Consider the following 14,397-nt stretch of genomic DNA (forward strand, 5'->3'; position numbering starts at 1 on the left):
AAGAGGACTTCGACTCCAGAGGATGGCGGGTCTGTCCAAAACTCAGGAGGTGCCGCGGTCATACCGCCCATTAGTCCAAGGAGATATAAAGTCTATACATTTGATGGCACGTTGAACAAAAATGGTCGAAAACCAGGCCAGGTAAGAACTTTATTTCAAACTTTACCTTTATTTGATTATGGTGAAGGTTCTTTCTCTTTTCTAACATGTGTTTTTACGATTTTTCTTTCTGAATTTCCGTTTTTTGGCCCCCAGCATCACTAACGGGTCTCGGGAGGCTAAAACAGCAGCATGGTGCAGTTTTGTTCATCGTTTGGTTTATTTAAAAATTCTTTTTAATTTTGTGCCCGTTTTACGATGTCACATAAAAATGACGAAAGAAGACAACTTTATGACTCGTGCCCTGACCGGGCCTCGAACTTAGCCTACGGCACCCAATCGCCTAGCTTGAAAATCTTACACTATTTTTTTTATAGAATTTAACATTAAATATATTGAACATCCTTGCATTTTGTTTCGACTAGGATAAGTAAAGTAGTTTCAGGAAAATATTTCTTTCTCAGACATATTACCGATTCATTTTCACATTTAAATGTGTAATGACATTCATTGCCAATATCCGATTTACACAAATAACAAATTCTTCTGTGACGAGAAATACCAAGCCATCTTCCCGATTCTATTGGTAGTTTAGTTTAAACTTTATTTTATTATCATAAATTGAAATTGTACATACATGTATACAACATTGGTAGCATATTGGTACATGTATTTTAATATAAGAGGTCGAAATTAACACATATTATTCTCTCTTTTCTATCATAAGCTTTAATGAATACTTTTTTCTAGGCCAAGTTATGTCTTACATATAGATTATGTTTGTCCTCTAGAAGATTGATCAATATCCTTAATTCATTTCTGTATGAATTGATCCTTCACTCTACTTTTAACTAGACTCTTTAATTCATCTTTTGAAAATGAATATGTTGATTGATAAATGCAGACATGATTTAAGCCAGTTTGAGTTAAATAACTTAAATGTATGAAAGCTATTTACATGACTCGAATCCAGTTTCTAGTATACAATTTTTTTTTTTTTTTTTTTTTTTTTTAAGATTTTGTGAATTTAGATTAGATAGAGAATGCAATGAAGATATAAATAAAAACATCTCAAACCATGGACCGTCGAACTAAAGCCGGACATTTTAACCCATTGTAATATTTGGGTCAGTTCGTTTATACGACAAATATATAACAAAGTAACATAATAATATATATACACTAAGAATGTGGAGCGTGGTCAATCCTGCTGATGACTCGGTAGACGTGGATAGAGTTGATATGACCAACACAGAAACTGAGCCCTCGATAGGATTGATCAGGCTACCAGGAAACTGAATATGTATGTGTGTGAGGGTGTATGTATGTCTATCAGAGTACATTCACATTTATAGGAGTTTGTATGGTTTCCTATGTACATGCATTTACCTTTGTAGTTAATGATGATGATATTATGAAGATGATTAGAATGATGATTAATTATTATGATGAGTATGATGAGATTATGGTGATGATACTATGATGATGAGAGTATGTTGACTTGTATGATGATGTGATTACGATGGTGATGATGAGTACGATGATGCGGATGAGGTTGCTTTTAAGACAATGAAAGATCTTGAGGTTATTCTGATCATGATGATATATAATGGCAAACCATACATTCTGGAACTGATGTGTGTATGTTTGAGGGTGTGTATGTGTGCATGAGGTTATTATCTATTCATGTATTAAAAATGTCTTCAAAAATTAAAAATTAAAATATATATATATATACACTAAGTATATATAGTCAGGTATTCAACAGGACCTGGTGGGGACTCGAACATACGACCACAAAACTCTAGACGGTGCTTCGCCCTTTTTCAAACAAGAGGGGTACCGATTGCTCACCTGGACTTTGTCCCGGTTACAGTTCCATTTGATTCAAGGCCGACGGTAGCCATGCTCGTTTTGTGCATTATATATAAATCTATGTTCAATTACGTTGAGCATTTCTCAGTTCATCCTGTCCCCGGAAAACCACACGCCATTAAAGATCCATCGCCAGTACAAACAAATCGTTATTTATCCCGATCGCTGGATAACATTGCTATTGACCATATTTCTGATAAAATAAAATACACAATGTATATGAATAAAATCAAAATTTAGATTGAAAAGCGCCAAACGGCAAATTCAAGGGACAAAAAAGAAACGGGATAATTATCATATTTTAGTAAAATTATCAATCATACATTTGATAGATTAGTTTTCATTGTAAAATGGAGAAAACACATCAATCATTGAACTATTTAAGTTCTTTTAAAATTTCACTACTTTAGTATGACTCTTATTTTGCATTTCTTTTCATCTTTTTATCTAGTCTACTAGCACCATCTACTGCGATATATCTCTGTCAAATATTAAATGAAACATCACGAAAAAACTTTGTTTGAAATTGTATTTGAGTGTCTTCATATGTTTGAACAGCAAATGTATGGTGTTAAGAGACTCGTTAGAAATACACAAGTGCATTTTCTTGATATATAGTTTTTCCTGGTTAAAAGATATAATTGATTTTAACTGTCTTTATATCAATGAAAAATATACGTAAACACAAGATAAATTGAGTTAAATTACGCAGAGGAAATGTACGCAAGTGGGGCACAATTATATCTCTATCACATTGATCACAGGTGTCCTGGGAGTGTTTTAATGTGGTACCAGCCACCCTGTTGATATTTAACATGATATATTTCAGAATTGCCACACACACGTACCTGATTCTCAGTCACCATCGACATACTGTACATTTATTTCCATTACTCGGTTGTAAACTATGGTTGTCTTTAAAATTCTCACTTTTATTTGTTTTAATCTATAATCATTGTTTTATTATTGGCGATGACTTGATTAAGATTTAAATATTCCATTTTTTTTATCGAATGCCAATGTCTAATGAGTATTTTATTATTCGCGTTTTATGATATGATTAAGGGTATAAGCTATATTAAACATTATACATGGACTTTATACGTCACCTGTGTAAGAATTATCTCCCTTTGAAACTATATTTCCATAATTGGTCAGCTTCCGTGCATTATAGTAATAAATTGCATATTTTTGTATTTGTGTTCGCGAATTTATATTGATTAAAAGCAAAGGAGAGTTATGACAACTTATATAAAATATGTTAAAAACATTTTGAAAAAATAAATAATTTCAAATTCAAATGATTAAATCAAAAGTGCTAAAGCACAGGGAGGGGCACTCGTAGCGATAGAGAACTACCGACCATGTCTTAATAAGTTTTAACACTGACGCGTTATTTAATTATGATAAGGTTGGTAATTTATTAACGTTCTCTGTTGGAAGAGGATATTTTTCTCGAAAAATAAACGTTATACTATCGTGTTTAAGCTATAATTTCCCCAGTGTAGCACACATGTGTACTCTGCTATGTTTTATGCTAACAAAAAACGCAAAAACCAATATTGTCGAAAATTGAGCATTTATTAAATGCCATTAGATAAATCAACAATAATATCAAAAAACTATTCGCATAAAAGGTTGGGTAAAAATTATACTTAAAAAACGCCACAAGCATACTTAGAACATAATTCATAGGAGGTAAGATGGGGTGGAGGAGGGAAAGTTGAACAATTTTATCTCCGCCAGTGAACATAAACAAAGAAGTCACGTGATCCTATGGACGGCCGAACTAAAGTACGGCAAGGAAAGACAACCAATCCGGAACTAGAAATTCCGGAACAATAATATAATAAAACAATTAGATATTCCAACAATAATATAATACACAAAAAACAGATAGTATAAATTCCTTGATGTTGCACATAAATACAATTATTTTTGATCTAGAAGCAATGTTAAATGTTGGCACACTTTCCGTCCGATCATTACGTCATTACATACATACTGGATTAAAATCCTGTGAAAATATTTCAGTTAATCTTACCTTTGTCATAAAAAGAAAAACAAACATCAATAAAAGTTAATCTCCGGGATACAGGGAAGCATTGGGGAAGGATTAGTTTTCAATTAAAACGAACACATACCCCCTGGCATCCATTGTATACATGACACCGAAGTCACAAAACCAGGAACGCGAGAAAATAAACACAACTAAATAACTGGGATTTATTTTCGTTTAATTTATTTTCCTAAGACATAAAAAGACAACCCTGGGACACAGGCATTAGTACGTCTAAATGAGCTAAGGTGAAGGATCACAAAGTTAAAACTGATTTATTTCTTGGTTCCTCGAGATTTATCGACGAGTCATGATCACACATGTAAGTTATGCTATGTATATATATATCTTTTTCAAACGGATGATATTTTTTCTATCAAACGAGTATTTTTTGTGCATTTCATAACCTAAAATCAGTGCATGGCATATAAATAAGAAGTATATAAAGTTCAGGAGTGACTCGATGAAGGATTTAAGGAAAGTGTTTTTGTGGACAATGGATAAGTGATGTGTATTGGATGTGTAGCTAGAATGCACTATGTATTAGTTCTGAATTAGTTTAGTAAGTGTATTTAAAGATATATATTGTGTACATCGTTTATGAACCCTAATATGTAGTATATCCTAATGTAGCAACATGCATCTTACTCTTAGATCTCTAGATCTGTCTTTCTTCCTGTCATTCTAATCATTTTAAGTATACTGTGTCGCCATCACAATCTTTGTAATATATATATACTTGTTGAAAGGGCTTTTATAACTTGTTAAAAACTTGTGCCCAATCCAATTCCAATTGTGTCTAAACAATAAAATACGTTAAAATCGTATTTTTTTTTTCTGTTTCCTATTTATTTCCTTTTACATGTATTTCCTTTTTTTTGGGGGAGGGGGGGGGGGGGGGGGGTAAACGACCTCGAAAAAGCTAAAATCATGCTTACGATCAAGGAGTTTCGAATGGCCATTGATGAACACTTTTTATAGCGTTATCACACTGGAATTCTGGGCATAACTTCCAACCAGTGAATATACTGACAAGCCAGCCAGTCCTTACAACCTACCCCTTCAAAATATTAAAATATCTGACGTCACAACAAACGTGTATAGATACCCGCAGTAAAAACTAACCGACATATGTCGTGTACACCAGTCTGAGCTGGGAGTGATCCTATAACATATCACGTTTCACCGATGTATCCGATCCAGGTCCGATCTAGTAATACTGGTTAGTATCCAATAATTAGAATATATGTGTATTGAATGGTGACGACCTCGTTCCATTATTAAGCCCTTGCCAGGTATGTTATTAAAATTTGGTGATAATATCAATATTGTTACATTGTACATGTACATATAATAGACAAGTCTACTTTCTTTATGAAGAAAACCTCCACTTTCCTTTTGGGGGATCGTTCTATAATTCACGTGATTTTCTGGACAAAAAAATCATTACCGTAGAAACCAGACTGTGCTGTTATCAAACACTTGTCTTCCTGAGTAACCAGAAACAAACTCTATCAGATTTTCTTTTGTGTATTTGCGTTTATTTAATAATCTCTTGTAAATATCTCCCTGAACCCGTATTAAGTTCCTGGCCATCGATTCCGTGCGTTATCTTCGCCCTTTATACAGTTCTACATCAAAATGAAATCCACTATGAAGTTATAGATAAATACAGGCATATTTACTCTAATCATACTTTAAAATTACAATGATTTTTCTTTGGCTATCCAGAAAAAGACAACATTCTATTACTTGTGAGTCCACATTTTTTAGTCCGATCGAAAAATCGGATCCGTTCGGCTTGACAAAAACGAGTTCGCTAACCACAGCATCTTCCGAATACCAATTAATTTAAAAGTGTTTGGCTCGATACGCGTGTATAGAAATAGAAAAACAAATAACAACATATTTTTCATCACTTCAAAACGATTCGTCCGGACTCGTTTACCGTACTATAATGGATGTTTAGAATTTTGATATATATCACAAATCTCGATAGTGACGTCAACATTGTTTCAGGCATCAATTTGGTCGTGAAAAACATTAACAAACAACAGAGTTGTTCCCCCTCGGTAAGACAATCCGTGAACAATGATGGTCTCTGTTTTGTTTTCGACAGCTTGACGTTACCGCGAGTAGCGAGCAGTCCAAGGCGTCCAAACCTCGCCAAAAACTCGGCCCCGGGTCTGACGGGTCGGCCACAAGCTTGGGTAAGTCAATCGTTTACACCTGTAATCAACATTTCTACCTGTTGCACCGTGCAGTATTACAGGTGTTTTCATATCCAGATTCGGTCTTCAAATGTACTTGCAGACAAATCATTTAACGATCTTTCATGAAATCGAAACCAAAGAAAGGTATGTAACATGTTTTACTGTTAATTGATGACCTGTTGTTTACGTACATGTATCCTTTGTTTTATGAATGATTGTATCCTAATAATAATTCTCACACCTTTTCATTCATAAAATTCATAGATTGCCGTCGATACTGTTTTAAAAGATATATGATGTTTAAATGTCCGTACATGTGTTTTATCGCGAAAGATTTGTAAAGGTATTTTATTGAATTGCGATATCATTAATCGTCTGCAAAGTTTACGATCGATCGAGACTGTTATCGATGACAGATTTTATTTGAAATGGATTAAAGCCAATTTATATTGAACCAATCAGAGTCACTGGACTGAGAATTTTAATTGGCTTTGTTAATGGACCTATCTACCATGTTTAATTTTAATCACTTGGATTATAATTAAAACACAATGAAGACTATCTTGAACAGGTGATAGGTGATATTCCTTACTCCGGGTAGGTATAATGCCTTCAGGTTGACACGAAGCTATCTGTTATAAAATGTCAAATCAACGACAGCTTTAATAAAGTATTATTCACAAATATCTTTGTTAATTTCGATATTTTGATAAGTATATAACATTCTCGTATTTAAACACATTCATTCGACACACCCTTCCTAACACCAACCCATGTTGTTAGCGGCTACAACCGATAGCAATGTTTACACTCTAATTCATTTGCTTTTCATCAAAAGATAACAAATCTTTGCATTTCAAAATTATCTATAATAGATTGCTAACAATCAATTTATAACAAGCTATTGCATTAGATACAAAATGTCGACCATTCCCGTCGGTTGAGTGCTAAACACTGCCGTATAATTCTAAACAAAAATGCGACTGAAAATGGATTATGGGAAAAGTAAAGATTGCAGCTATCAAGAGATGCTCCAGGAAGCAGGTACTTTATATATGTTATCAGCAAGCTTAAGTAGTAATGTTCATTTTGTCAAATTTACACCATTTTAGTTGGAAGTGGTTTTTAGAATGTTTTATGTACATTTTTTTGTATATGTACATATACCATGTAGTTAAAGTTTATGATCGTCTGTTAATCTCAGTTTTTCGTAGAGGCTTTTAAATCTACTAGCAGCTTTTGTTAGGCAATCTAAAATGAAAAATTACATCAGCGTTTCATTAAAACCCTTTCTTATCATGCTCACAATTCATTCGTATTTTATAAAACGTGTCATTTGAAAGTAGATGTTAATTTTATGAAAACGATATAACAAACCCGTTGTGGGGATACTGGGCCGAAATACCGGAGTTCAGAACAGAGTGTTGGGTTACATGTGCATTTTGAAACACAACTGACTCGTTTTAAATAGTTTTAATAACCTTTAACTCGAGATTTACATCATCAGTAATTACCCGAGTTTGAGATATGAAAAGTGCGGGCGAAAGCAAGTGAATATGTCTAATCAGTTTATGAATAGTTATCATTTTGTAATGAAAGCTAAGTTAAGTCCGGGACATAGATACGAAAGAGAGTACATTTATAACCAGGAAATAATCCCTCAGATACCACACGACTTTTGCATAATAAACTTTGAAAAATGTTCTCAAACCAGTTGCCTATGACGACGAATCAGTTTATTGTATTTAAACGTCATTTCTATAAGTTACGGTCGGATATGTATTGATTATGTCCGTTTTATTGAATGTTTTTTATTGGTACATTAAAGGTGTGTTGTGTGTGAGTTTGACATTCTTTATAAGGTAAATGGCGTCCGATCACATTCTCCGGTAGTAAATAAACTCGATGTAAAAAAAATCAACTTCTCATTTATAACAACGCCATGATAAAAAGTACATGTACAATGTATATGTGATACTTTCAGGACAGATGGTTACTATACCCAGCGGTATGTAGTAAATTATTGTACGTATAGAAATATACTAATGTACTCCTGTCTTTAATTTTGACAAGAAAGTATTGTCTAGGATTTTTTTTATTTTTTATTTTTGTAATACTTTATTTTTTTTTGATATTCTTACGACACATACATGTCGCATAAGAGATCTTAATTCATCAGATATCTGGTGTTCTGTGAAACTTGCAGAACATCGAGCCTACATTATATGATTAAAATATCGCTGATTCATTTAATACGTACAATATAAACACACATGTAAACTGTTGACGTAAATACGTACAGTATAAACACACGTGTAAACTGTTGACATAAATACGTACAGTATAAACACACGTGTAAACTGTTGACGTAAATACGTACAATATAAACACACGTGTAAACTGTTGACGTAAATACGTACAATATAAACACACGTGTAAACTGTTGACGTAAATACGTACAATATAAACACACGTGCAAACTGTTGACGTAAATACGTACAATATAAACACACGTGTAAACTGTTGACGTTAATACGTACAATATAAACACACGTGTAAACTGTTGACGTAAATACGTACAATATAAACACACGTGTAAACTGTTGACATAAATACGTACAATATATACACACGTGTAAACCATTGACATAAATACGTACAATATAAACACACGTGTAAACCATTGACATAAATACGTACAATATAAACACACGTGTAAACTGTTTACGTAAATACGTACAATAGAAACACACGTGTAAACTATTGATATAAATACGTACAATATACACACACGTGTAAACTGTTGACATAAATAGGTACAATATAAACACACGTGTAAACTGTTGACATCAATACGTACAATGTAATCACACGTGTAAACTGTTGACGTAAATACGTACAATATAACACACGTGTAAACTGTTGACGTAAATACGTACAACATAAACACGTGTAAACTATTGACATCAATACGTACAATATAAACACGTGTAAACTATTGACGTAAATACGTAAAATATATACACACGTGTAAACTATTGACATAAATACGTACAATATATACACACGTGTAAACTATTGACATAAATACGTACAATATATACACACGTGTAAACTATTGACATCAATACGTACAATATAAACACGTGTAAACTGTTGACGTAAATACGTACAACATAAATGCACGTGTAAACTATTGACATCAATACGTACAATATACACACACGTGTAAACTGTTTACGTAAATACGTACAATATAAACACACGTGTAAACTATTGACATAAATACGTACAATATACACACACGTGTAAACTGTTTACGTAAATACGTACAATATAAACACACGTGTAAACTATTGACATAAATACGTACAATATAATCACACGTGTAAACTATTGACGTAAATACGTACAATATAAACACGTGTAAACTATTGACGTAAATACGTACAATATACACACACGTGTAAACTGTTGACATAAATACGTACAATATAAACACACGTGTAAACTGTTGACATAAATACGTACAATATAAACACACGTGAAAATTGTTGACATAAATACGTACAGTATAAACACACGTGTAAACTGTTTACATAAATACGTACAATATAAAAACACGTGTAAACTGTTGACATCAATACGTACAATATAACACAAGTGTTAACTTGTTACATAAATACGTACAATATACACACACACACGTGTAAACTGTTGACGTAAATTCGTACAATATGAAGACACGTGTAAACTGTTGACGTAAATACGTACAATATAAACACACGTGTAAACTATTGACATAAATATGTACAATATACACACACAGTGTACACTGTTGACGTAAATACGTACAATATAAACACATGTGTAAACTGTTGACATAAATACGTACAATATAAACACATGTGTAAACTGTTGACATAAATACGTACATATATACACACACACGTGTAAACTGTTGACATAAATACGTACAATATAAACACACGTGTAAACTGTTGACGTCAATACGTACAATATACAAAAAGGTGTACACTGTTGACATAAATACGTACAATATAAACACATGTGTAAACTGTTGACATAAATACGTACATATATACACACACACGTGTAAACTGTTGACATAAATACGTACAATATACACACACGTGTAAACTTGTTACATAAATACGTACAATATAAACACACGTATAAACTGTTGATGTAAATACGTACAATATAAACACACGTGTAAACTGTTGATATAAATACGTACAATATAAACACACGTGTAAACTGTTGACGTAAATACGTATAATATAAACACACGTGTAAACTGTTGACATCAATACGTACAATATAACAAGTGTTAACTTGTTACATAAATACGTACAATATATACACACGTGTAAACTGTTGACGTAAATACGTACAATATAAACACACGTGTAAACTGTTGACGTAAATACGTATAATATAAACACACGTGTAAACTGTTGACATCAATACGTACAATATAACAAGTGTTAACTTGTTACATAAATACGTACAATATATACACACGTGTAAACTGTTGACGTAAATACGTACAATATAAACACACGAGTAAACTGTTGACATAAATACGTACAATATAAACACACGTATCAACTGTTGACGTAAATACGTACAATATAAACACACGTGTAAACTGTTGACATAAATACGTACAATATAAACACACGTGTAAACTGTTGACATAAATACGTACAATATAAACACACGTGTAAACAGTTGACGTAAATACGTACAATATAAACACACGTGTAAACTGTTGACATAAATACGTACAATATACACACACGTGTAAACTGTTGACATAAATACGTACAATATAAACACACGTGTAAACTGTTGACATAAATACGTACAATATAAACACATGTGTAAACTGTTGACATAAATACGTACAATATACACACACGTGTAAACTGTTGACGTAAATACGTACAATATACACACACGTGTAAACTGTTGACGTAAATACGTACAATATAAACACACGTGTAAACTGTTGAAGTAAATACGTACAATATATACACACACATATACGTGTAAACTGTTGATATAAATGCGTACAATATAAACACACGTGTAAACTGTTGACGTAAATACGTATAATATAAACACACGTGTAAACTGTTGACGTAAATACGTACAATATACACACACGTGTAAACTGTTGACGTAAATACGTACAATATAAACACACGTGTAAACTATTGACATAAATACGTACAATATAAACACACGTGTAAACTGTTGACATATATGCGTACAATATAAACACACGTGTAAACTGTTGACATAAATACGTACAATATAAACACACGTGTAAACTGTTGACATATATGCGTACAATATAAACACACGTGTAAACTGTTGACATAAATACGTACAATATAAACACACGTGTAAACTGTTGACGTAAAAACGTACAATATACACACACGTGTAAACTGTTGACGTAAATACGTACAATATATACACACGTGTAAACTGTTGACATAAATACGTACAATATAAACACACGTGTAAACTGTTGACATAAATACGTACAATATAAACACACGTGTAAACTGTTGACATAAATACGTACAATATAAACACACGTGTAAACTGTTGACATAAATACGTACAATATACACACACGTGTAAACTATTGACATAAATACGTACAATATAAACACACGTGTAAACCATTGACATAAATACGTACAATATAAACACACGTGTAAACTGTTTACGTAAATACGTACAATAGAAACACACGTGTAAACTATTGATATAAATACGTACAATATACACACACGTGTAAACTGTTGACATAAATAGGTACAATATAAACACACGTGTAAACTGTTGACATCAATACGTACAATGTAATCACACGTGTAAACTGTTGACGTAAATACGTACAATATAACACACGTGTAAACTGTTGACGTAAATACGTACAACATAAACACGTGTAAACTATTGACATCAATACGTACAATATAAACACGTGTAAACTATTGACGTAAATACGTAAAATATATACACACGTGTAAACTATTGACATAAATACGTACAATATATACACACGTGTAAACTATTGACATAAATACGTACAATATATACACACGTGTAAACTATTGACATCAATACGTACAATATAAACACGTGTAAACTGTTGACGTAAATACGTACAACATAAATGCACGTGTAAACTATTGACATCAATACGTACAATATACACACACGTGTAAACTGTTTACGTAAATACGTACAATATAAACACACGTGTAAACTATTGACATAAATACGTACAATATACACACACGTGTAAACTGTTTACGTAAATACGTACAATATAAACACACGTGTAAACTATTGACATAAATACGTACAATATAATCACACGTGTCAACTATTGACGTAAATACGTACAATATAAACACGTGTAAACTATTGACGTAAATACGTACAATATACACACACGTGTAAACTGTTGACATAAATACGTACAATATAAACACACGTGTAAACTGTTGACATAAATACGTACAATATAAACACACGTGAAAATTGTTGACATAAATACGTACAGTATAAACACACGTGTAAACTGTTTACATAAATACGTACAATATAAAAACACGTGTAAACTGTTGACATCAATACGTACAATATAACACAAGTGTTAACTTGTTACATAAATACGTACAATATACACACACACACGTGTAAACTGTTGACGTAAATTCGTACAATATGAAGACACGTGTAAACTGTTGACGTAAATACGTACAATATAAACACACGTGTAAACTATTGACATAAATATGTACAATATACACACACAGTGTACACTGTTGACGTAAATACGTACAATATAAACACATGTGTAAACTGTTGACATAAATACGTACAATATAAACACATGTGTAAACTGTTGACATAAATACGTACATATATACAAAAAGGTGTACACTGTTGACATAAATACGTACAATATAAACACATGTGTAAACTGTTGACATAAATACGTACATATATACACACACACGTGTAAACTGTTGACATAAATACGTACAATATACACACACGTGTAAACTTGTTACATAAATACGTACAATATAAACACACGTATAAACTGTTGATGTAAATACGTACAATATAAACACACGTGTAAACTGTTGATATAAATACGTACAATATAAACACACGTGTAAACTGTTGACGTAAATACGTATAATATAAACACACGTGTAAACTGTTGACATCAATACGTACAATATAACAAGTGTTAACTTGTTACATAAATACGTACAATATATACACACGTGTAAACTGTTGACGTAAATACGTACAATATAAACACACGTGTAAACTGTTGACGTAAATACGTATAATATAAACACACGTGTAAACTGTTGACATCAATACGTACAATATAACAAGTGTTAACTTGTTACATAAATACGTACAATATATACACACGTGTAAACTGTTGACGTAAATACGTACAATATAAACACACGAGTAAACTGTTGACATAAATACGTACAATATAAACACACGTATCAACTGTTGACGTAAATACGTACAATATAAACACACGTGTAAACTGTTGACATAAATACGTACAATATAAACACACGTGTAAACTGTTGACATAAATACGTACAATATAAACACACGTGTAAACAGTTGACGTAAATACGTACAATATAAACACACGTGTAAACTGTTGACATAAATACGTACAATATACACACACGTGTAAACTGTTGACATAAATACGTACAATATAAACACACGTGTAAACTGTTGACATAAATACGTACAATATAAACACATGTGTAAACTGTTGACATAAATACGTACAATATACACACACGTGTAAACTGTTGACGTAAATACGTACAATATACACACACGTGTAAACTGTTGACGTAAATACGTACAATATAAACACACGTGTAAACTGTTGAAGTAAATACGTACAATATATACACACACATATACGTGTAAACTGTTGATATAAATGCGTACAATATAAACACACGTGTAAACTGTTGACGTAAATACGTATAATATAAACACACGTGTAAACTGTTGACGTAAATACGTACAATATAC

At 32.2% G+C, this 14,397-nt stretch overlaps 1 protein-coding gene across 3 annotated transcripts in view; it reads left to right on the top strand.

Moving 5' to 3' along the window:
• Nucleotides 1-4,266: 4,266 nt before the first annotated feature.
• Nucleotides 4,267-14,397, top strand: part of LOC117322454 — a 28,974-nt gene continuing 18,843 nt past the window's right edge. For 2 of the 3 annotated variants that reach the window (XM_033877372.1, XM_033877373.1), the window contains exons 1-2: nt 4,267-4,355; nt 6,153-6,243. In XM_033877372.1, coding sequence (XP_033733263.1) covers nt 4,344-4,355; nt 6,153-6,243 — 103 coding nt within the window. In that variant the 5' untranslated portion in view covers nt 4,267-4,343. The other variant, XM_033877375.1, reaches the window with a different exon arrangement.

The sequence above is a fragment of the Pecten maximus genome, chromosome 2, assembly GCF_902652985.1.
Source record: "Pecten maximus chromosome 2, xPecMax1.1, whole genome shotgun sequence".
Classification (NCBI taxonomy): Eukaryota; Metazoa; Mollusca; class Bivalvia; order Pectinida; family Pectinidae; genus Pecten; species Pecten maximus.